We start from the raw sequence: 24,286 nt of genomic DNA, 5'->3' as shown, positions 1-24,286 counted from the left end.
CAGCAAGCTGGGATTTTCGAGATCTGAAAATTACTTCTTGGGCCTCAATTTTCAGACTGGATCTTGAAACATGGCAATGCCGCTCAGTCTGACTCGAATCCTCAATTCCGGCCCTCAGCAGCCAGGCAGCCCGTAAACCCGCCCCCACCCCGGGAAGTGTGCTTAGAAGCCGAAATAAGCTCGGCAACCGAAGAGAGCCAGCCGGGTCTCCCTCGAGTCCAAGGAGCTGGCTCGGACTCCGACCTTTCGGGAAGTCCCAGGCTCCGCAGTTCCGGACACTGTAGGGTGCGCCCAAGGCGGGGCGTGCGTGTCAGCACGTGGTCTGCTCCCCCGCACCCCTCTCCGGCGCCACGCCCTTCCTTTGCGCAAGCAGCCAGTCGGCCCTCGGGTATTGCGGACGCCGGGCGGGGCGCCGGAGACGGACAGCTGGCTGGCTGGCGGGCTATGGGGGGGCGGGGCGCGCGCGCGTACCAACGCTTCCTCGCACAGCGTTTCCCTGCGCGCGCGGCTGGTCGGCCCGCGGCAGCCCTGCGCGGTTCCGGCGTCGGGGCCCGGCATGGCGGGGGCCGGGACCGGACCGGGCCGGGCCGGACCCGGACCTAAATGACTCTACTCTTCTCCGCGCTGCTGGTCTTGTTGCTGGTTGCGCTTAGCGCCCTCTTTCTAGGCCGGTGAGGGGCTCCCGGCCGCGGTGGAGGGAGGGGGAGAGGAAGAGAGACGGAGGAGGGGGCGCGCGCAGGACAGGGGCGCGGGAGGGGGCCGAGGAGGGGGCGCGCGACTAGGTTAGGGGGTGGTACCAGGGCCTGCGGGGAGCTGCCGGGGCGGGGGTGGGCTGTGTGTCTGGGGATGCAGGGAGAGCGGGCGGGGCCTGAGGAAATGCTGAGGCCGGAATCTGATAGATGTCTGTGAGAAAGGAGGCTGGCTCGTGGTCTCCGTTTTACCCTTCACGCGCCCCTGTGTGTCCCTTTCACCGAGCGCTAAGGGCACCTGCCGCCTCGCTCTGGGCCGCGGGGACAGGAAGAGTGGTTGTCAGAGGAGATCGGCATTTGACCTGGCCGGGTGTGACCCCGCAGTGCCTTCTCGGGGACACCTATCTGGAGGTGGGAGCGGAGGCAGAGGCCTCAGGGGAGTGTGAGATGGCCCATCTGGCAGAGGGGTTTTGGCTTCTGTTGGGGCCTCTTTTCCACCAATGACGTTCCTGACGAATTGAGAGATGGCTTCTTCGTGCCGGTCGTGGGAGGGTGGAGGTGATCACTTGGAGGCTAGGGTCCTGATCAGTGTGTGTGTGTCAGACAGAGGTACTTCGGGAGACAGGAGAGTTGTCCCGAAGATCCAGCTGCCAGATATGAACCTTTGCGATACTTTCCGTGTTCGACTATGAGGGAAGCCATAATTGGGGGAGGGTCCTGTGAACACACAGGTTTTTTTGCAGGTGGCTGGTGGTCCGATTGGCCACAAGGTGGTGTCAGAGGAAGCTGCAGGCGGAGCTAAAGATCGGCTCCTTCCGCTTTTTTTGGATCCAGAATGTCAGTCTTAAGTTTCAGCAGCACCAGCAAACAGTGGTGAGTTTTGAGAAACTCCATGTTTCTCAAAAAAAAAAAAACAAAAAAACTCCATGTGTGTAGGTTTAATCCAGCTGAATTGTAACTTTTAATTTACTTTTTAGTATATGTGCTGCCGAAGCAAGCACAACTTTTAATTTACTTTTTAAAAAACAAATCCTAGGTAGCTTTTTCTAGTTAACCCCGAACAGATGGGTGTGAAGAAGGGGCTTTGCCATGTCTATGCCAAGATGATTACAGCCAGTTGGGAAACACTGGAATTAATGCAGCTTGTTCGGCTGAAAATGTTTATGGGGCACAGAGTGTCCAGGGTATACAAGAATGACCCAGGAGTAAAGCCCAGAAGAAAGATAACAGGACATGTAAGAGCTTAGTGTTCTAATTCAAGAGGAAGAAACAGGGCAACACAGCCATAAAAGACCATAAAAGAGAAATACTGAAGTTCAGCTAAGGTCATTGTGACAAGCAAGATAGGGAGTACTGAGCAGAGAAGCTGTGGAAATGGAATGGGGTGTGTTTAGTGGACAGGCCCACAGCACTTCTCTTCTGTGAGCCAGAACCTCTTCTGGCTTGTCAGGCTGCTCATTGCTCACTTAGAGGAGTGTTTGAAGCTTTCTTCCATACTGTTTTAGGAAATTGATAACCTGTGGATTTCCAGTAAGCTGCTTAGCCATGATCTGCCGTGAGTATCCTATATCCTTATTTCTCCTCTCGGAGAATATTTTGGGGTTGGGATTTGCAGATTGATACTCTTCTACAGAGGCCTCACAGCCCAAAGATTCTTGCTGTAATCTCCCTGTTAGCCTAGGTGCTGTTATCTTGTGAGACACTGATTACTGCTATGAGACTAGCCTGCATTTCCAGGAAGGTTGGGAGAATGACTGTGAGGGAGGGAGGAGACTGCTATGGGCAGGGTAGACTTGGTGGTAATGAGGTTTCTCTTCTGGGCAGACACTATGTGGCGTTGTGCTTTGGAGAAGTGCGAATCAGAACAGACCTACAGAAGGTTTCTGGCCTGTCTGCCCCATTCTCGCAGAGGACTGGGGTGGATCAAGAGGAGATGTCATTCAGCCCATCCTTACTAAAGATCTTCTGCCAAGTGAGACTACTTACTCCACTGTCCTTGATTGTATTCTGGGGATAGTTGGCTTTGGAGTTGTGGGTGGATTTTTCTATTTTGGGCATAATGCTAAGATCTGCCTCTCACTCTCAGCCTGAAAGGAAGGGTGATGCCTTGACATTAATTATTGTTCATCCTCGTTCCTTGCAGCTATTCTCCATTCATGTAGATGCTATAAACATCATGGTTCTCAAGGTGGCTACCTCTGAGTCTTTGTGGCATATTCAGATCAGTAGAAGCAAATTTCTGTTGGACAGTGATGGGAAAAGGTAAGCATTGGATAGAAGAGGGTTTTTGTAGTCTAATTCTTTCCTTGGAGTTGCTTTAGGATAGGTGGATGTCAAGGCCTGTTTATTAAAGTATCAAGTTCTCATCTGTGCAATTTAAGAAGAGGCTAAGATGGGGCATTTCCACTTGTCTTGTTCCTTTTAGCTAACAGAGCTTGATTGGAGGTAAATGGTAAGGAAATGGTCCAAGTGCACTTAATTTTTTTCCTTTCCCAGATTAATTTGCGAAGTGAGCTTATCTAAGATCAACAGCAAAGTTCTGAAGAGTGGTCAGCTGGTGAGTAGGCCATGGTCCTTCAAATGCGTCCTTTCCTCATGGACATAAGGTCTGAAGGGGCTCAAGATTTTGTGTCCTTTTTGGGTTACCTCAAGGCAACACTTAGTGTTCCAGATCACTACAGTTTGACTTCAAACTCCCTATATACTTCTTAGAAGTTTATTCTCCCTGCAGGAGGATACCTGCCTAGTGGAGCTCTCACTGGCCTTGGACCTATGTCTGAAGGTGGGTATCAGCAGTCGGCATCTGAAAGCGATCTCCGTGGATGTGTGGACACTGCATGCCGAACTGCATGAAGGCCTCTTCCATAGTCAGCTGCTGTGCCAGGGGTCCAGTGTGTCATCCAAGCCTGTTCTCAGTTCAGGTAAAGCCCTAGTCTTTGGGCTTCTTGGCTGCATCATTCTCTGGGGTTATTTCAGAAGCAGAAAAACAGTGATCTCACTGCTCCTTTAGGTGTAAGTTGTTAGTCACCATGGTCTTTGAACCCGAGGACAGAAGTAATAATCCTGAAGGAGTGAAAGAGGACTAATATTTAATCAGTACCTATCAAGAACTGGACCTGTATTATGTATTTTATATATGTTCTGTCACTGAATCCTCAGCATTTCACAAATAAGAAGCTGAAGCCTAAGAAAATTAGGTAACTTCACTAAAGTTGTATGCTAGACCTAATGTCTGCATTCTTTTCATTATAAAAGCCTGCTCCTACTATTTATGTTTTTAGAATCTGAGGAAGGAAGTGTAGTAGGTGCCTGGACTTCTGGGGGTATTTCCCTCCTGGCCTAAATTTGGCATGTGATTAGCCTACTTTATGTGGGAGAATTTGGCCAAAGAGGGCAGGGCACCTTGGAGGAATGAACGAGGATTGATGGCTCTCATGTTATTCATTCATGTTTCAGAGGTGACAGAGAACTTGGCTGAGCCAACTCTACCTGGCCTATACCTGCTCCAGCAGCTTCCAGATCAGGTCAAGGTGAAGATGGAAAACACAAGTGTGGTGCTGTCCATGAATAGTCAAAAGAGGTGAGGTCTCTCCTGACAATAGTGTGGAGAGTGATAAGAGCTTTATACTGGAATCTGCATAAGCAGCCTAATAGCTGTTCTGAGCTTATCCTTGGGGAAACAGGAAGAGGGAATGGTGTTCCATGTCTTTCTGAGCCATAGTCTGTCTCTGGTCCAGGCACCTGACTTGGACACTGAAGCTGCTGCATTTCCTATACCACCGAGATGAGGATCAGCTGCCACTTCGAAGCTTCACATCCAACTCTGATATGGCACAGATGAGCACTGAACTACTGCTGGAAGGTTCATGGGTGGGGGAACTGGTGCTGAGAGAGAATGAGAGGCCCAGACTCTGTGGCACATATGGTCTAAATTTAATATCAGTGTGACTGGGGAGGGGGAGGGGGAAATATACTGAGGAAATTGCCCCGACTCACACTATTGCTAACAATCTGTTCATCTCTGCCTGCCTCCGACCCTGTCCTCATTTTACCTCTTGCCCTTCCAGCGCTCTCTGATCCATCCTCTGGCCTCTTACAGATGGACTGTTGCTATCACAGAGTCGCCAGCGTATCGTCTGCCTCAACTCCCTCAAGGCTAGTGTGCAGGTGTGTGATGACCATGGGCTGCCACGGATTGTGCTTCTCTGCTCTCTCTACATCACTCTACACGAAGTTCAGGTCTACAGGTCTGGTCTTCTCATTTCTAGGTGACCACCATAGACCTCTCAGCCTCCCTGATTCTGAATACTTGTATCATTCACTACCGGCACCGGGAGTTCTCTCACTGGCTGCACATGCTTGCACTGGAGACCCAAGGGTCCAGTTTACCTGTTCAGAAGCAAAGGAAAGAAAGGTCAGTTCAGTCTTTTCTAGTCACATATTAGGGTGATTCTCTTTTGGTCTGAAGTGGCATCTCGTGTTAAATATGTGTTTGATTGTTTGCTCTTCCCAAATCGTAGTCTCAGTAGCAATTCTGTTTTATCTGTCTTCCCCATTAGATTAGATTCCTTGATGGCAGAATCGTGTTCTCTTCGTTACTGTATCCTCAGTGCCCAGCACTTGCCTTATACTAAGTAAACATTTGTTGAACTGAACTTAAAGGGTAAAGAATGTCTTGTCTGTGTTGTATTGTAAGGTTGCAGTGCCACTTCTGGTTTTGAGTGCTTGCATGTGTGGCACTGAGACCTGAAGGTTAATGCTTTGGAACTGATGCCTCTTGGTTATTAGGTTGAATCAAATGATATTTCTGATAGTCACCATATTTGATTATGAAGGTGGTAATTTCATGTTTTTACCTAGTATGTTTCTGAGGTTTCTGCACATTGTTATGGGAGTAGCAGCAAGCTGATGAGTTGAGCGTTTTTTTTCCTAGTTGTATCCCATCCTAAGAATTACAACAAAACTCTAAATTCTCACCTTGATTTTGAGAGCTTCAGGAATCTTCCATGATAGGAAGCTGCAGCAGTTTCCTTGCCAAACAATGATGTCTTATCTCTGTGCAGAACCTTTCCCCAAATCCTGGCTCCCATCATCTTTAGCACTTCCATCTCCAATGTCAACATTTCCATTCAACTTGGAGATACGCCACCTTTTGCCTTGGGATTCAATTCCATCTCTCTGGGTAAGGCTTTGTGATAGTAGAGGAACAAGAATCTTATCCATTAGTGGAACTAGGCCCAGTTAATGGCCACAGTGGCTCCATAAAACTTCCATTTCCCACCTTCATTCAGATTACCAGCACCTCAGACCACAGAGCATCCATCAGCGGGGCGTCCTAACTGTGGACCATCTCTGCTGGCGTGTGGGCAGTGACTCCCACATTCAGCGGGCACCACACCCACCTAATATGCATGTTTGGGGCGAGGCGCTTGTCCTGGACTCCTTCACATTGCAGGTAGGAGGGGACTTTGGTGAGTAGGGACCTGTACATCTTCTTTGTTTTGTCGTGCTTCCAAGCACTGAGTTCCTTGTTGGCAGCAGGTGATGCATCAGGGAGTTCTAGAGCTGCATCTGCTTGCTTCCAGTGAATCCATCTGCTTCTTTTCTAGGGTAGCTATAATCAGCCTCTGGGCCTGTCCAGCACCCAGTCAGATACCCTCTTTCTGGACTGTACTATTCGAGGACTTCAGGTAGAAACATCCGATACCTGTGCCCAATGTCTATCTCGTATCTTATCCTTGATGAGTCCGCAGTCTGGGAAGTCAGCTGTCTCTAAGGAATCTTCATTTGGGGAATCCGTGTCATTACTATGGAAGGTGGACTTGAAGGTGGAAGACATGAACTTGTTCACTCTTTCTGCTTTGGTTGGTAAGTGGGGTTAGAGGGTCTATACTGAAGTGGATAATGTTTAACTAAAGCAGATTATTCTGATTTAGTTTGTTAGTCCTCATTTAATGAAGCTGATTATCTGGGATTTTTTTAGACTTAGAGGCAAAAGGGTAGGCATTTAGCCTAGTAGTTGAGATGCCAGTTAAGATGCCCATGTTCCATATCAGAGTGTTTGGGTTTGAGACCTAGCTCTGACTCCTGAATCCAGTTTCCTGCTAATGCAGACTCAGGGAAACTCTGGTGATGGTTCAGGTGTTGGGCCCCTGTAGGTGGAGTTCCCAGCCCCTGTCTTCAGCTCAGACCAGTCCTGGTCATTGCAGGCATTTGGGGATTGAACTAGCGAGCTCTCATCTATCTAAATCTCTCTCCCTCTCAAGAAATTAAGAATATGAGATGCTGAAAAATCTTGCATAACTATTGGGCTTCTTGACATTTCTTAACAGTTTATGAAAGGCAGGTGTTAACCAAGGTAAGAAAAAAGCTTAGCTTTGATATAGTTGAGAAAATGAGATCTATTTAGCTTTCTATTTTCTGTGTGTACAGTTCTAGAGAGTAAATGATATAGCTCTGGGCAATTTGTAGGAGTTTGTTGACGTTTTTGGCTCTGCTAGATCTAGTTAGGTTCAGATGGGAAAGGAAAATTTCCTTAATACATGAGGGATAAACTTGAAGCATGGAGATTAAAGATAGCTAGTGTAAAGGGAATAAGTAAGAGGAAAGAGAGGACTTTGTTGCCATTTGAGATCTGGGGACCAATGCTGACATGACTTTTGGGTGTCAGGTGCTTCAGAGGTGCGACTGGACACGCTGACAGTCCTGGGCAGTGCCGAGACCTCCACCGTGGGGATTCAAGGGCTTGTGCTTGCACTGGTGAAGTCGGTTACAGAGAAGATGCAGCCCTGCTGCAAAGCCCCGAACATCCCCACTCCAGTGCTCAGCCTCTCCATGCTCTCTCTCACCTATCACAGCAGCGTCCGTTCTCTAGAGGTAATAAGCCTGTGGATGGCTGGACGGGGCTGAGTTTTTCCTGGCTTCCCACCTTTCTTGGTCTTTTTAACTCAGGTTGTGAACTTCATTTCATGGGAACTGTGACACCTGATTTTTTGGTTTGTTTTGGACATTTTTAACTTTTTACAGTGAAATTTAAAATACATGTAAAACTGGAGAGAAAATGTATGAGCTTCCATGTACCCAGCTTCAGTAATTATCAGTGCATGACCAACTTATTTAAGTTATACTTCATCTAATTCCCAGTCTCTAGAATTATTTTGAAGAAAACAGATATTTATTATAATTTTAGTTATAAACATTTCAGGGGGTGAGTGTTTAGCCTAGCAGTTAATACATATGCATTCTGTGTCCGAATATTACCTGGGTTCATTACTTGACTCTGGTTGCAGCTCCTGATTTCAGCTTCCTGCCAAAGCAGACTTTGCAGTGATGGCTCAATAATTGAGTTCATGCCACCTATGTGGGAGACTTGAATAGAGTTCCTGGCTTCCAGCTTAACCCTTCTCAGCCCTGGTGATTGTGAACATTTGCGGAGTGAACTAGCAAATGGGAGCTCACTTTCTCTCCCCCCCCACCAAAAAATAATTTCAATATGTATCTGAAAAATTAGGGCTTTTTTTTTTTCTAAATAATGATCTGGTATTTTTGTTCCTTTTTTTAAAGGATTTATTTATTTGAAAGGCAGAGTTAGAGAGCGTGAAAGAGAGAGAGGGAAAGGAGTCTTCCATCTGCTGGTTCACTGCCCAGATGGTTGCAGAGTCTGGAGCTGGGCCAGACCAAAGCCAGGAAACGAGCTGCTTCTAGATCTCCCATGTGGGTACAGGGGCCCAAGGACCTGGGCCATCTGCTGCTGCTTTCTCAGGCCATAGCTGAGAGCTGGATTGGAAATGGAGCATCCGAGACTTGAAATGGCACCTATATGGGATGGTGGCACTGCAGGCAGCAGCTTTACCTGCCACAACACACCTCTGGCCCCCTTGTGTTGTTTTACGGAAGCACTTGGCTCATGACATTAGACCGCTAGATGGGGCACTGGCACATTTTGAGAAGCTTCCTTATATCTTTCTTCTTTGCATGTCAGGTAGACCAGGGACCGCCTTAGGAAGAGGCTCAGCATCTTCCTGTTTTTTCAGACTTCACCCTCCTTGGGAAAATGAGGAGGTTCCTTTTCAGAAGCTGTAACTTGAATTTTCTGTCCTGGAATTTTAATTTTCTGTGTCTACCTAGATTTTCAAAATTGTGTTTTTCAAGCTGACAAGGATTCTGTTTACTTCCTTGAGGCATACTTTCACCTGTGTCAGCTGGTGTGTTGACTTGTGTAATCATCAGAACTTTTTTTTTTTTTTTTTTTTTTTGACAGGCAGAGAGACAGACAGACAGAAAGGTCTTTCTTCCATTGGTTCACCCCCAAAATGGCCGCCACGGCTGGTGCTGTGCCAGTCTGAAGCCAGGAGCCAGGCGCTTCTTCCTGGTCTCCCATGCAGGTGCAGGGTCCAAGCACTTGGGCCATCCTCCACTGCCTTCCTGGGCCACAGCAGAGAGCTGGACTGGAAGAGGAGCAACCGGGACAGAATCCGGTGCCCCAAATGGGACTAGAACCCAGGGTGCCAGCACCGCAGGCAGAGGATTAGCCTCGTGAGCCGCGGCGCCAGCTAATCAGAACTTTTTATTATACTTTTCGAGAGTTAAATTGAGGGGCTGGTGCTGTGGCATAGTGGATGAAGCCACCACCCCCTACAGTGCTGGCATCCCATATAGGCACCAGTTCAAGTCCTGGCTGCTCCTCTTTTGATCCCGCTCTATGCTATGGCCTGAGAAAGCAATATAGGATGACCCAAGTCCTTGGGTCCCTGCACTTGTGTGGGAGACCTCGAAGAAGCTTCTGGCTCCTGGCTTCAGATTGGCACAGCTCTGGCCATTGTGGCCATTTAGAGAGTGAACCAGGAGATGGAAGATCTCTTTCTCTCTCTCTCTCTCCACCTCTCTGTAACTCGGCCTTTCAAATAAAGTAAATAAATCTTAAAAAAAAAAAAAAAGTTGATGTAGTCAACTCATAAGCATTTCAATTTGCAGACACTTATGGCTGTTTATAGAAAGATGATTCATGAGTGGAAACATAAAGCCAAATGAGTTATTGAGTACTTGTTGTATATACTTGATGTGCTGTGATACTAAAGAATTGAAACATATGGACAGTGTTCTCAGACAATTTAGAGTCCAGTTAAGAACTTAAAAAGTGTAAGTGCTCTTAAGTGTAAGATGAGTAACAGCTTTTAGTTCAGCATATTAGTGCTAAGGGGAACAAAGCAAGGCAGTAATTTGTGGTTACTCAAGGAATACTTCTGGGTGGAGATGGTTCTTGTGCCAGGTATGCCTAGTAATGTCTGCCTGCTTGAGACATGGTAATTGATAGGCCCTTTTCTGTTGCTTCTTGAAGGTTCAGTGTGGTGCTGGGCTGACCTTACTCTGGAGCCCCCCAGATCACATGTATCTGTACCAGCATGGCCTGGCTGCCCTGCAGTGCAGAGACCTACTAAGAACCACTCTGTTTCCCGAGACTGTTCCATCCCTTGCACTAGAGGCTCCAGAGACCACTTCAGAGCCAGAAGACCATCCGCCAGAGCCATTGCCTCCAAAGAGGCTGCTAAACCTGACACTGGAAGTGAGCACAGCCAAGCTGACTGCTTTTGTTGCTGAGGACAAGTTCATTACCCTGGCTGCAGAGAGTGTGTCAATGAGCCGCCACGGAGGTTCATTGCAGGCTTACTGCCCAGAACTGGCTGCTGGCTTTGATGGCAATAGCATCTTCAACTTCAAGGAGGTGGAAGTACAGCTGCTACCTGAACTGGAGGAGATGATCCTCCACCGGAACCCCTTTCCTGCACTGCAGACCCTTCGCAACCGTGTTTGGCTCCTTTCCCTTGGCTCAGTTTCAGTGGAGTTTCCTTATCAGTACGACTTCTCTCGAACTCTAGATGAGGCCGTGGGAGTTCAGAAATGGCTGAAGGGGCTACATCGGGGGACTCGTGCTTGGACTTCTCCAGGCCCTGCCCCGCTCCCACCTGATCTACTCTTAAAGGTTCAGCACTTCTCTTGGGTTTTCCTGGATGACATCTTTGAGGTGAAACTTCATGACAACTATGAACTAATGAAGGATGAAAGTAAGGAGAGTGCAAAGAGGCTGCAACTGCTGGATGCCAAAGTGGCTGCCCTTCGGAAGCAGCATGGAGAGTTACTGCCAGCCCGCAAAATCGAGGAGCTCTATGCCTCTTTGGAACGCAAAAACATTGAAATTTACATTCAGCGCTCCCGTCGTCTCTATGGCAACACACCCATGCGCCGGGCGTTGCTCACTTGGAGCCTGGCAGGGCTAGAAGTGGTGGCTCTGGCAGATGCCTCCTTCCACGGGCCTGAGCATGTGATAGAGCAGGTTCGAGAGCTTGATCCAGGCAGCCCTTTTCCTGCTGAAGGAATTGATCTTGTCATCCAGTGGTGTCGTATGCTCAAGTGTAATGTCAAGACCTTTCTGGGTATGTAGTGCTTCCCTTGCTTGTAGAGCCTGAAGTTTGCCCTCTGAGTTCCAGGAAACTCTCTAAGTGATTGCAGAGAGCTAGGCTATCCTGGGAACTGTGACTCTTAGGATAGGTGGGCTCCCCTTCCCTTTCTTTGTTCCTGAATTTCATGCTGAAACTGCTTGACTGACACAAAGGGACAACTGACACAGTCCTCTTTAAGACAGTTGTGGCTCTTGGAACTCAGTACTATGCCCCTCATCTTCTGTTCCAGGGTCTTTGTGTCCTTTCTCAGCTCTGACCTTGTCCTCTCAGTTGACTTTGTAAATATGGGTGGGTAAAAGTGTTGGAGAGGGAAAAAAAATGCCTGAGAGTGCTCAGCCAGCCCCAGAATAGCCGGTGTGTATCTTCTCCGTAATAGTTCGGATCAGAGACTATCCTCGGTACCTGTTTGAGATCCGTGATTGGCGGCTGATGGGTCGACTTGTGGGCACCGAGCAGAGTGGTCAGCCATGCTCCCGTCGGCGTCAAATCCTGCGCTTGGGGCTTCCATGGGGTAACGTGGCAGTAGAGAGGAACATGCCCCCCCTCAAGTTCTACCATGACTTCCGCTGTGAGTAAAGAAGACTGGTTGGTTTCGCTGAGGGATATTTATGGGAGGTGAGCTGAGGCATTCTGGAGTGAAAGAGAAAGAAATGGGTAGAGTCATGTAACATGTTGTAACCTTTGTTCTTCTACCCAGCGGAAATCTTCCAGTACACCGTGGTGTGGGGCCCTTGCTGGGATCCAGCCTGGACACTGATTGGCCAGTGTGTGGACCTCTTGACCAAGCCCTCGGCTGATCCCAGCCCACCTTTGCCCTGGTGGGACAAGAGCCGTCTTCTCTTACATGGGGACTGGCACATGGACATTGAACAAGCGAACTTGCACCAGCTGGCTACTGAGGTGAGGGGTCCTGTGGTATATTGTTGGGCCTGTCCAGCACATGGGGAAAGAGAAAATTGGGAGATAAAGATCATTCTCTGACCCATATCTCACCCAAGTTTTGGGCATGGTTATAGGATCCATATAACACAACTGAAAATATGCACTGGGAATGGAACCATCTGTCTTTTCATTGGAAACCTGGTCAGTTTATGTTCAAGGGTGACCTGGATATCAACGTGAGAACAGCTTCTAAGTGAGTAGAATGAAAGATGGGGCCCCAACTGGGTGGGGGCTTGGAGAGGGGAAGAGCCCAGGGGAAATGAGTGACCATATCACTGAGGGCTAGGGCTCCGTTGTGAGGCAGGTATGACGACTGCTGCTTCCTTCACCTGCCTGACCTCTGCATGACACTGGACCTGCAGTGGCTGTGCCATGGGAACCCTCATGATCACCACAGTGTCACTCTGAGGGCCCCAGAGTTCCTGCCTGAAGTGCCCTTGGGCCAGCTCCATGACTCCTACCGGGCCTTCCGCTCTGAGAACCTCAATCTCTCCATCAAGATGGATCTGACTCGGCACAGCGGGAGTGAGGCTTGACCTGGGACAATGGGGAGGAAGGGCTGGGTAGATGGGGTTGGACACTGAGGAATTTGGCTTGACCTGCTTGGGAGAAGATAGGAAAAAGGCAAGGGAATTTGGGTTAGGGTGTTTTTTTGGGAGAGAGGATTGGTAATGTGATAATGGTAATGGTAATAGTACCATAACAGTAATACCATAATCTGATTTGGGAGATAATCAGTATAAACTGAGTGGTTTATAAACAACAGACATTTATTTCTCATTCCTGTGGAGTTTGACAAGTCCCACATCAAGGTGCCTACAGATCTGATGTTTGGTGAGAGCTTGTCCTTCGTAGAGGGCACCTTCTTGCTGCATCACGTGGTGGAAGGAACCAGAGTGCGCCCTTGGTCCTCCTTTATAAGGGCACCAATCCTATTGAAGACTCTGTTCTTGTTTTTTAGTCACCTCCCACAGGCCCACCTCCTGGTACCATCACCTTGGGGGTTAGAATTTTAATGTATGAGTTTAATGTATGAGGCGGTGGGGACACAAACATGCACACCACAGCAGTAGGTGAAACCAAAAGCTTAGAGCCTTTAAAGTAAGAAGAGGGGGTTGGAGATGCTGATGCTGGGAGCTATTGAGTTTTTAAAATCTCTAAAACCTGAAGCTAGGGAAGGCTTTGGCTTCACCTCTGTGTTTCACCCGCAGCTAGGAAGTGTCCTTTCCTTTACAGCGATATCTCAGCCCCGGATTCTGCTATACAGTAGCACCCTGCGCTGGATGCAAAACTTCTGGGCAACCTGGACTAGTGTCACAAGGCCTATCTGCAGGGGAAAGCTCTTCAGTAACCTGAAACCCAGCAAGAAGAAACTTGGCCAGCACTACAAGCAGCTTTCCTACACTGCAATCTTTCCCCAACTTCAGGTTAGGCTCTGTGTCACTTCTGTTCCCTTTTCGTAGTTTTCTTGCTTTCTTATAATGAGTCTCTTAATGATCCCTCTCATGGCATCCTTTCTTCAGTGTTATGCATTCTCATTCCCAGGTACATTATTGGGCCTCATTTGCCCAGCAGCGGGGCATCCAGATTGAATGCAGTCAGGGCCATGTCTTCACTCGGGGGACTCAGCGCCTTATACCTCAAGGTAAGGTCACAGATTATTTCTTCTAGCCTGCTCCTTGTCCTTTTTCCCTTCTCAGTTCCATTCCCCCACCTCCCTATGTCTCACACTGTTCTGTACCATCTCCATGGGCTCTGTATCCCTCTTTCTCAGCGGGCACAGTGATGCGGCGTCTTATCTCTGAGTGGAGTGTGACCCAGATGGTGAGTGACTTAAGTCAGGTGACTGTTCACCTAATGGCCTCGCCCACTGAAGAGAATGCTGATCACTGCCTTGATCCCTTGGTAACAAAGACCCACCTGCTGAGCCTGTCCTCCCTCACCTACCAACGTCACAGCAATCGCACGGCTGAAGAGGTATTACCTGACACAGTTTTATTTCCTTATTTCTCAGTCTGCTTGGGCTGCTGTAACAAAATACTAGTCTGGGTGGCTTAAACAACAAAAATTCACTTGCCAGTTTTGGAGGATGGGAAGTCCAAGATCAGAGTGCCAGCAAGGTTGGGCTCTGGTGAGAACTGTCTTCCTGGATTGCAGACAGCTGCCCTCTCTCTGTGTCCTCATGTGGCAAAGAGAGTGTGAGGATTCTGGTGCCTCTTAATAGAATTAATCCCATCACGAGGACCTCACCCTCATGACCTCATCTAAACCTAATTATCTCCTAAAGACTTCATCTCCAACACCATCTCTTTGGGGTTAGGGTCTCAACATAAGGATTTGTGGTGAACCATCCATTGCAGTAGGTTTAGGCTAAGTGCCTGCTAAGGTTCTTAACTAATCCAAACACATTTGTCAATACTAAACCAAGTGCTCACTTGGTTTAGCTGTATCAGTTTCTGTCCCTCTCTGTCCTTTAAAAGATAGTTTCTTTGCCCTTCAGGAAATAGAGTAAAAGTTTTTTCAGAGTACCTTATTCGGGCTGACCTTTTCTTCCTCAATTAGGGAAGGATTTTCCGTTGAAATTGTCATTTAAAATACAGTAGGTATAGTTACAATGTGATATAAATGTGCAAGTTAAGACCATCTTCCTCTCTTTCCCCAGTTAAATTTCTTACTCAACAAGCATGTTCTCTTATCTCTGCATTTGTGGTCAGGCACATTGGTGGAAATTTCCATGTAACCCTGAGGTCCTTTTCCTGCTTCTTAGGAGCTTTCTACTCGAGATGGTGATCCTGCCTTTCATACACACCAGCTTTACTTGGTAGATTTGCGGATTTCCTGGACAACCACCAACCGGGACATTGCCTTTGGCCTATATGATGGCTACAAAAAGGCAGCTGTACTGAAGCGTAATCTCTCTACTGAGGCCTTGAAGGGGTTAAAGATTGATCCTCAGATATCAGCCAAGAAGCCAAAAAGGGGAGGCCTGACTAGTGCCCCAGCTGCACCTCGTGTCAACACTCCTGGCTTCAGTGGGCGTCCTGATAAGGGGTCATCAGGAGGTAGGCTGGGGCAGATGAGACTTTGGCTTTAGGATTATGACACAGACATGGACTTAGATGAGAGTGTGAGAAGGACATGGACTTAGATGGGAGTGTGAATCATGGCTGATCCATCTGTGTACAGAGATGAAACGTTTTTCCATGTTAGCTCTTAACTTTTAGGAAAAAAAAAGGCAATGTTTTAATAGCATTAAAGACTCCTGTGATCAGGAGAAGAGGATCAAAAGGAATGAGGCTAAAACAGGATAAATAACAGAAAGAAGCAAAGAATTAGAGAATTGTCTTGTGTTTTGACTAATGTGTTGAATGAGCAGATATATGTTGAGTGCTTAATAGGCACAAGAGCATTGGGTTCAGTAATGGTTACAGAATATAAGACAGTCTACCTACCTCAACAAGTTTATTATCTCTGGGTTAGCTGATTAGTTTATTCATTCACTCAGTCATTCATTTATATATATCCATTTTAGCTTTAGTAATGTATCAGACATTTAGGTTAGTAATGTATCAGACATTACCATAGAAATTGGGGACACAGAAATGAGGAGAAACTCATAGGGATAGTCCATGTAAATTATAATTTCATTGTGAAAAATGAATGAAATGTTGTTGTAAGAATGTTCAAGAGTGCTATGAAAACCCACAGAAGAAAGTGTTTAAATCTGAATGGGAAGTCTAGAAAGTCTTCACAGAGATGAAGGTAATTTAGATGAGTCTTAAAAAATGAGAAAGAGTTCAACAGAAAAGGAAAAAGGAGAGGGCATTTTAGGGAGAGGGAATAACTAATGCCAAGGGATGGAGGTGTGGTGAGTTTGAGAACACAATGAAAAGTGATACCTGTCACCAGAGAGAAATGGTACAAGAATTGTTCCTAACTGGAATGAAGGAAGGAGTATAAGCAGGGAAGGCTTTGTGAGGAAGTAGCATTTGAACTGTATCAAGAAGGCTTAGTATGGTTTAGGCATGTGAAACCTGGGAGGAGGGGTAGTCAGAGCTGAGAGAGCCATCTGAGTAGGAGTGTAGTTGGGAAAGCTCTGTATGTTCAGGAGAATGAACGGTCTGTCATGGCTGTTAGAGTAGAGGGGAGCAGTGAGAGAATAGGCTGCAAAGGAACGATGGAGATCACTCATCACAGACCTTGCATCCAGGGCGAGGAGTTTGTGGTTCTTATTCAGAAGGCAGTGATGAACTACTGAAGGATGTTTTTTTTTTTTTTTTTTTTTTTAATTCATTTTAAAGGCAGGGAAGTTACACAGAGAGAGGGAGAGAAAGGGAGAAAGAGATCTGCTACTAGTTTATTCCCCAAATGGGCAGGCCAAAACCAGATGCCTGGAACTCCATCCTGGTCTCCCACATGGGTGGCAGGAGCCCAAGTCTTCTGCTGTCTTCTACTTTTCCAGGCACATTAGCAGGGAAGTGGATCAGAAGCAGCCCATGGACCAGTACGGTGGCATAGCAGGTAAGGCCACTGCTTGCAGTGCCAGCATCCCATATAGGCACCAGTTGGGGGTCCTGGCCGCTCCATTTCTGATCCAGTTCCCTGCTGATGTGCCCGAGAAAGCAGTGGAAAATGGCGAAGTCCTTGGGTCCCGGCACCCACATGGGAGACCCAGAGGAAGGTTCTGGCTCCTGGCTTCGGATTGATGCAGTTGGTAGCCATCTGGGGAGTGAACCAGTGTATGGAAGACACTGCTCGCTCGCTTGCTCGCTCTCTCTTTCTGTAACTCTACCTTTCAGATAAAAATAAGTAAATATTAAAAAAAAAAAAAAAAAGCTGCTGGCTCCTAGCTTCAGATCAGCCCAGCTCCAGCTATTGTGGCCATTTGGGAAGTGAGCCAGCAGATGGAAGACCTCTCTCTGCCTCTGACTCTGTTACTCTGCATTTCAAGTAAATGAATAAATCTTTGTTTAAAAAGATTTACTTATCTGAAAGGCAGAGAGAGAGAGTTTACTCCCCAGATGGCCACAATGGCTGGAGCTGTACCAATCTAAAGCCAGGGGCCAGGAGTTTTTTTCCAGGTTTCCCACATGGTTGCAGGGGCCCAAGGATTTGGGCCATCTTCTACTGCTTTCTTAGGCCATAGCAGAGGCCTGGATCAGAAGAGGGTCAGCTGGGACTCAAACCAGTGCCCATATGGGATGCCAGCACTGCAGGCGGTGGCTTTACCCGCTACACCACAGCGCTGGCCCCTGAATAAATCTTTAAAAAAAAAGTTTATGGAAAATTAAAAGCTAAGTTTACTTTAAAAAAATAAGTATAGCAGCTGGGACTGGAACCTGTGCTCATGTGGAATGCTGGTATAGCAGGCAGTGTGCCACAACACTGACCTCTATTGAAGGTTTTTGTATAGGGTTTGTGTCATCATTAGGGTTTTATTTTAAGGCAGATAAATCTGGCAGAGGTGTGTAGGAGGACTGGAGAGAAGGAAAATAGAAATGGGGAGACAAATTAGGAAATTTATGATGTCTCAACAGGAGGCAGTGAGGCTGGAGGTAGGTAAAGGCAGTGGAGATGTAGATGATAAGATAGACATTATTGTGCATCCAGGCGATGCCACTGGTTGGAAGGAGTAAAACCAGAGAAAATAGGTTTTGAGCCCAGTAACTGGCATCATGGTAACAATATCAGAAATAGGAGAGCCAGAGGCCAAACAGATTTGGGGAGGTATAAAGTTTTTAGATTTGGACATGCTGAGTTTGTGGCAAAAACTAGTGGGACATCTAGTCTAACAAACACCTAGAAATTAGGGTCTAAAAGCTTTTGGCTAGAGGTAGCAGTTTGGGAATTTCAGCATACAGCTAAGAGTCAATGCTGAGGTACAAACAGTTGCTTACTGTGTGACAGGTACTCTACAAAATAGTTTTTATTGGGGCTGGCTGCTCCACTTCTGGTCTAGCTCCCTGCTGTGCCTGGGAAAGCAGCAGAAAATGGCTCAAGTACTTGGGCCCCTGCACCCAATCGGGAGACCTGGATGAAGCTCCTGGCTTCGGCCTAACCCATCCGTGGACATTGTGGCCATTTCTGCCTCTCCTTCTCTGTAACTCTACTTTTCAAATAAAATAAATAAATCTTTTTAAAAGTTATTTATTTATTTATTTATTTGAAAGGCAGAGTTACAGAGAGGCAGAGAGAGATCTTCCAAAGGCCTGAGCTGGGCCAATCCAAAGCCAGGAGCAGAAACTTCTTCCAGGTCTCCCATGTGGGTGCAGGGGCCCAAACACTTGGGCTATCTTCTACTGCCATCCCAGAGCATAGCAGAGAGCTGAATCGGAAGTGGAGCAGCTGGGTCTTGAACTGGCACCTATATAGGATGCCAGCATTGCAAATGGTGGCTTTACTCGCTATGCCACAGCGCTGGCCCCATAAATAAATATTCCACCAGATTATCTAACCACCTTATGAGGTAATTCCTATTATTTTACAAATAAGGACATTGAGGCACAAAGTGTTAAAGCAAAATTATAATCAAATGAGTGGTAGAGATAGGATCTTGAACACAGGCAGACTATTCTCATTCTGCAGACTGTTCTTTACAATGACATGTTAACCGACAAACCCATTAAGAGAAAGAGTAGGGAAGAGAAGGGGACAAGGATGCATCTTAAGAGATATTTAATCTCTAAAACCTGAGAGAAGGAGGGGGGAAGGGGTCTAGAGACATAATTGGAGGAAGCAGCAAAGCTAAGAATGCAGTGACAGTGATGACAAGGGAGTGGTTTCAGCTAGAAAGGAGTGGTCACAAATAAGTAGCATATAAAATAATTGACATGAAAAAGAACAAAATGGGAAGAGGATCTTACAGAGGTGGTTATGCCTTAGAAAAATGCCACCACTTATATAGCATTTCTGTTTTCTATTGGAAATCTGTTTCTTTAAAATTTAGGGGAAAATGAATTGGCAACCCTTATTTTGCTCTCAGGGGTGGGATGGAATGGGCTGGGTTGGGCTGGAGTTCCCAATTAAGGGATGTATTCTATCCTTTCCCTAGCCAGAGCAATTAAGGGAAGACCAGTTTGGTCTTGGCTATATTCTCTTTCCCTTTGAGACTGTGACGTTTCCCCATTTCCTGTTTCTCTACCAGGTGCCTACATGTTGCAGAAGCTAATTGAAGAGACAGATAGATTTGTAGTATTCACAGAAGAGGAGTCAGGTATGAGTGACCAGTTGTGTGGCATTGCCGCTTGCCAGACGGATGACATTTACAACCGCAACTGCCTTATTGAGCTGGTCAATTGCCAGGTACCTTTTCTTTACCAGAGTACCTCCAGCATTGAGCTAATCATATTGTCCATTGATAATCATATTGTCCATATCCCCCCACCTCTAGATAAGAATGGGTAGAGTTCCAAAATTTTTTCCTTCCTGCAAGTAGCACAAATAATCATTTCCATGTCTAAAAACCAGTAACTTCACTCAGTAAGCCAGAATTAGACTCAGCTGTGGTAGTTAGTATAGTGTTCTCACCTTCTCATCTTCCTGACGGTTTAACTGTGCTTCTGTGTCTGGTGTAGATGGTTCTTCGAGGAGCAGAGACAGAAGGTTGTGTCATTGTGTCAGCTGCCAAAGCCCAACTGCTGCAGTGCCAACACCATCCAGCCTGGTATGGTGACACATTGAAGCAAAAGACATCGTGGACTTGCCTGTTGGATGGCATGCAGTACTTTGCCACCACTGAAAGCAGCCCCTCCGAACAAGATGGCCGACAGCTCTGGCTAGAGGTTAGTCAGCAGGGCTGGGAAGGCCTCTTATATTGCTTTCCGTGGTTTTTTGCACTAGAATAGCCGAGATTCTTGACAGCACCTGTTACTACCAGCTTTGCTGAATAATGAGGCCAATAATATTGTAAATGGGCAGTCTGTTCATATGCCTGTAGTACTTTTTTTTTTAATTGCATGATATTCTATTTTATTGCAAGGGATACTTTGACCACTAGAATACAATGGGTTGGAGCATTTTTACTTTTGAAGTTGCTGAACCCTATTAATAAGGTCTTTTTTTATTGTTTGTTTGTTTTTTAGATTTATTTGAAAGCATTACAGAGAGATATAGAGAGAGGGAGAAAGAGAGTGATCTTCCATCTGCTGGTTCACTCCCCAGATGGCTGCAACAGCCAGGGCTGGGCCAAGCTGAAGCCAGGAGATTCTTCCAGGTCTCCCATGTGGGTGGCAGGGGCCCAGGTACTTCGGCCATCTTCTGCTGCTTTTCCCAGGCCGTTAGCAGGGAGCTAGATCAGAAGTGGGGCACCCATATGGGATGTCGGCATCACAGGTGGCGGTTTTATTTGCTACACTACAGTGTAACCCAAATACCCACAGTGGTTAGGGCTGGACTGGTTCTAAACCTAGGAGCTTGGAACTCAATCCAGGTCTCCCATGTGAGTGGCAGGAACCCATTACTTGAGCCATTAATGCTGCCTTCCAGGATTCACATTAGTGGGAGAATTTACACTGTAATTTTTAGGATATAATATCAGACTAATTTGGAGGGTCTGATGGTTATGAGTTATACTTAGCCAGTAGTGTGTACTGTCATTATATTTTTAATAGATATTAAATGCCCACATTGTGGTGGGCATGGTATACTCTCAAGTGAGTTATAGCATCTAGCTGCATCTGATATAAAGCAAGGCTGGAGGGGTTGGGAATTCTAGTGCAGGGAATTAAGCTGCCACTTTTGACACTGGCATCCTATAGCAGGGTGCTGGTTTGAAACCCAGCTGCTGTACTTCCATTCCAGCTCCCTGCTAATGTGCTTTGAAAGGCAGTGGAAGATGGCCCAAGTGCTTGGGCCCCTGTCACCTTTGTGGGAGACCAGGATGGAGCTTTTGGCTTTGGCCTGACCCAGTTCTGGGGTTGCTACAGCCATCTAGGGATTGAACCAATACATGGAAGATTTTCCGTCTCTCCCTCTTTTTGTCACTCTTCCTTTCAAATAAATAGATCTTAAAATGAAAGCCAAAGTGATAACTTCATTTGCCATTCCATCCATTGGGGATAAAACATCCCTTTGCCTGCCCACATCCCTGGCTGGTACTTTTTATATCAAGAACATTAGGGCTTAATCCAGGCAACCTCACATGTAATTAATAACAGGTAATGAGTATTTCCATTAGATGTCAAACCAAGTAAGGGCCAAGTTGTTGGTAATACGAGAGGACCTGCTGATAACTCATATAACAGCTGTGATTCAGGCAGGTAATGTTCTTTACCAGTTGTCTTCAGAGGTAGGAACAGAAGGTGTTAACTACCCATGCAGAGGTGGGTAGAATAAGCTCTCAGAAATGCCCTGACATTTTCTGGGCCTCTGCTGCTTTTAGGTATCCTTTTTCTTTTTTTTTCTTTTTTACGATTTATTTGTTTGAAAGAGTTAGAGAGATCTTCCATCTGCTGATTCACACCCCCTGATGGCCTCAGCAGCCAGGACTAGGACAGGCCAAAGCCAGGGGCTTCTTCCAGATCTCCCACGTGGGTAGCAGAGGCTCAAGCACTTGGGCCATCTTCTGCTGCTTTCCAAGACCCTTAGCAGGGAGCCAGATTGAAGCAGCCAGGGCAAGAATCGGTGCCCAGATGGGGATGCCAGCATCACAGGCAGTGGTTTTACCTGCTACACCAAAATGCTGGCCCCAAGCATGCCTTCTTTTGCAGTTTGACCTCATTTTTTTCCCTCAGGCTGTGATACTGGCATCAGAGTGGCTCACATAGGAGGGGCTTTTGATCCTGTCTTTCCCATAAGACTTTTTATCTTAACTTGGTAGATATGCTATACTTTTTTTTTTTTTTTAAGATTTTATTTATTTGAAAGGTAGAGTTACAGACAGTGAGAGGGAGAGAAGAGAGAAAGGTCTTCCTTCCGTTGGTTCATTCCCTGAACGGCCACAACAGCTGGAGCTACTCTGATCCGAAGCCAGGAGCCAGGAGCTTCTTCCTGGTCTCCCACGCGGGTGCAAGGACCCAAGATATGCTGTTCTTAAATCAGACTTTTTATCTTAACTTGGTAGATGTGCTGTCCTTAAATCATGATCATATGCCATGGTTTCCCCATATCACTTATTCTGTTATTCACTCTGATATCAGCTTGGCAGAGACAACCATAAGAATTTAGTTCCCTTCTCCCATGGCAACAATGTCAGAGAGATTCCCTATCTGAAGGCAAAAAACAGTAAGAGCACAAACAGAATAAAAACAAAAATGGCTTGGAAAGTAACTTTTTTAGTGAAATTTTTTTTGCCTAGGACATGATTTGATTTTAATCTAACTCATTATTATTTTCCTGGCCCCAGAATTTTGGGCCTGGGAAAGTATTCAGGTGACTCATTGGATTGGAGAATTTGGGTGGTTTGGGGCAAGGAGAAAATCAAACATGTTCTGTACTCCAGGAGAGCCTTCAAGCTAGTCAAGGCAGTAGAAGTCTAGATAATAATTGTCAGTACAGTGATGTATTGCTTAACAGGGGATATGTTGTGAGAAGTGCCTCACTGGGCAGTTTTGTCACTGTGTGAACATAACGGAATGTACTTCACAAACTAAGATGGCTGCAACATCACTAGCAATATAATCTTATGGGATCATCACCGTATACGTGGTTGCTTGTTGATGAAGATGTTATTATGCAGTATCTGACTGCACTTGAAACATGGAGCTCTGTGACCCAGTTGGCTAGAACAAATCCCTGTTTCTCCAGGAGCTAAAGGTGTCTGTATCTGTGCTTTTAGGTAAAGAATATTGAGGAGCACCGGCAACGTAGTCTGGACTCTGTGCAGGAGCTTATGGAGAGTGGGCAGGCAGTGGGAGGCATGGTTACCACAACCACAGGTCAGTTTTCCTCTTTCCTCCCTACCATGTGGTTTGGAGCAGATGTTTGTCCCAGGGGACCTCATTTTCTTTACAGCTCTTAACAACCATACATACTGGAGCAGGACCATTTTGTGCTAGACCAGGTTGAAAGCAGTGTTTCTGTAGTTCCCCAGATAGCACACATAGCTGAAAATCTCTCACAAGACCTTTACTAAGAATGTCCTTCTCTTACCTCTTTCTCACCTCTTCCCAGATTGGAATCAGCCAGCTGAAGCCCAGCAAGCCCAGCAAGTCCAGCGGATCATCTCACGTTGCAATTGCCGAATGTATTATATTAGTTACAGCCATGACATTGATCCTGAGCTAGCAACCCAGATTAAGCCACCTGAGGTTCATGAGAACCAGGAAAAGGAAGATCTCCTAAAGAAGCAGGAAGGTATTCAGGGCTTGAAAAACTTATAGCAGAGGACGGGGGAACTTGTTAAGAGTGGTTATTTCCTTAATGATTTTGAGAATATAATTATTATTATTATTAAAGATTTATTTACTTATTTTGAAAGTAAGAGTTACAGAGAGAGAAGGAGAGACAGAGAGAGAGAGAGATCTTCCATCTGTTGGTTCACTCCCCAGATGGCTGCAATGGCCACTTCTGGGCTAGGCTGAAGCCAGGAGCTTTGTCCAGGTCTCTCACATGAGTGGCAGGAGCCCAAGCACATGGGCCATCCTCCACTGCTTTCCAGGCCATTAGCAGGGAGCTAGATTGGTAGTGGAGCAACTAGGACATTAGTCAATGCCCATATTGGATCCTGGCTGCAGGTAGTGGCTTTACCCACCACACCACAACATGGGCTTCAACAGTATAATGATTAAAAGTCCCATTATGCACTGGCAATAGCATTTTACTGTGCTCTACATTTATACCTTCTGCTGTGAGAGAACAACTTGTACTCTTGGAGGAACCTGGGATGAATAGTATATATGATTCTGAAATTAGCAAACAGTTCTACCCATGAACTTTTACTACCTTTCTGAGGGGCTAATAGGAATGGTTTCATACGTGGATTAAAGACAAAATAGATGTTTAGGGAGAGATTTGAATCTCTTATTTAGATGCTAACATTTACCTAGGGGCTGTGGATACCTTTACTCTCATTCACCATGAGCTAGAAATCTCTACCAACCCAGCTCAGTATGCCATGATCCTGGACATCGTCAACAACCTGCTACTCCATGTAGAACCCAAGCGGAAGGTGAGCATGGGCCCTTATAGAATGCTATTTAGCTGACCCGTGCTTTATGTTTGGGTCTAAGAAAAGCCGTGTTGCATACTGAAAAAAGAACC

The 24,286-nt window shown here is 46.4% G+C and overlaps 1 protein-coding gene across 7 annotated transcripts in view; it reads left to right on the top strand.

Moving 5' to 3' along the window:
- Positions 1-468: 468 nt before the first annotated feature.
- BLTP2 (bridge-like lipid transfer protein family member 2) overlaps positions 469-24,286 on the top strand; it is a 29,971-nt gene continuing 6,153 nt past the window's right edge. For 2 of the 7 annotated variants that reach the window (XM_070061120.2, XM_051825408.3), the window contains exons 1-29: positions 469-671; positions 1,433-1,562; positions 2,195-2,244; positions 2,514-2,661; positions 2,833-2,951; positions 3,186-3,246; positions 3,421-3,610; positions 4,146-4,269; positions 4,427-4,551; positions 4,789-4,856; positions 4,958-5,103; positions 5,753-5,871; positions 5,981-6,144; positions 6,299-6,557; positions 7,360-7,565; positions 10,027-11,119; positions 11,523-11,714; positions 11,844-12,046; positions 12,163-12,281; positions 12,393-12,613; positions 13,325-13,515; positions 13,634-13,733; positions 13,863-14,065; positions 14,856-15,150; positions 19,233-19,390; positions 19,663-19,869; positions 22,863-22,962; positions 23,198-23,380; positions 24,073-24,194. In XM_070061120.2, the coding sequence (XP_069917221.1) occupies positions 604-671; positions 1,433-1,562; positions 2,195-2,244; positions 2,514-2,661; positions 2,833-2,951; positions 3,186-3,246; positions 3,421-3,610; positions 4,146-4,269; positions 4,427-4,551; positions 4,789-4,856; positions 4,958-5,103; positions 5,753-5,871; positions 5,981-6,144; positions 6,299-6,557; positions 7,360-7,565; positions 10,027-11,119; positions 11,523-11,714; positions 11,844-12,046; positions 12,163-12,281; positions 12,393-12,613; positions 13,325-13,515; positions 13,634-13,733; positions 13,863-14,065; positions 14,856-15,150; positions 19,233-19,390; positions 19,663-19,869; positions 22,863-22,962; positions 23,198-23,380; positions 24,073-24,194 (5,364 nt within the window). In that variant the 5' untranslated portion in view covers positions 469-603. Of the gene's footprint in view, positions 672-851; positions 1,101-1,432; positions 1,563-2,194; positions 2,245-2,513; positions 2,662-2,832; positions 2,952-3,185; positions 3,247-3,420; positions 3,611-4,145; positions 4,270-4,426; positions 4,552-4,788; positions 4,857-4,957; positions 5,104-5,752; positions 5,872-5,980; positions 6,145-6,298; positions 6,558-7,359; positions 7,566-10,026; positions 11,120-11,522; positions 11,715-11,843; positions 12,047-12,162; positions 12,282-12,374; positions 12,614-13,324; positions 13,516-13,633; positions 13,734-13,862; positions 14,066-14,855; positions 15,151-19,232; positions 19,391-19,662; positions 19,870-22,862; positions 22,963-23,197; positions 23,381-24,072; positions 24,195-24,286 lie in introns of those variants that run through there. The other 5 variants (XM_070061122.2, XM_089317481.1, XR_011383610.2 and 2 more) reach the window with 4 other exon arrangements.

The sequence above is a fragment of the Oryctolagus cuniculus genome, chromosome 17, assembly GCF_051225735.1.
Source record: "Oryctolagus cuniculus isolate XC-2025 breed Fujian yellow rabbit chromosome 17, ASM5122573v1, whole genome shotgun sequence".
NCBI classification, from domain to species: domain Eukaryota; kingdom Metazoa; phylum Chordata; class Mammalia; order Lagomorpha; family Leporidae; genus Oryctolagus; species Oryctolagus cuniculus.
Note: the sequence above shows the minus strand (reverse complement) of the source record. Positions and strands in the feature narration are given on the sequence as shown.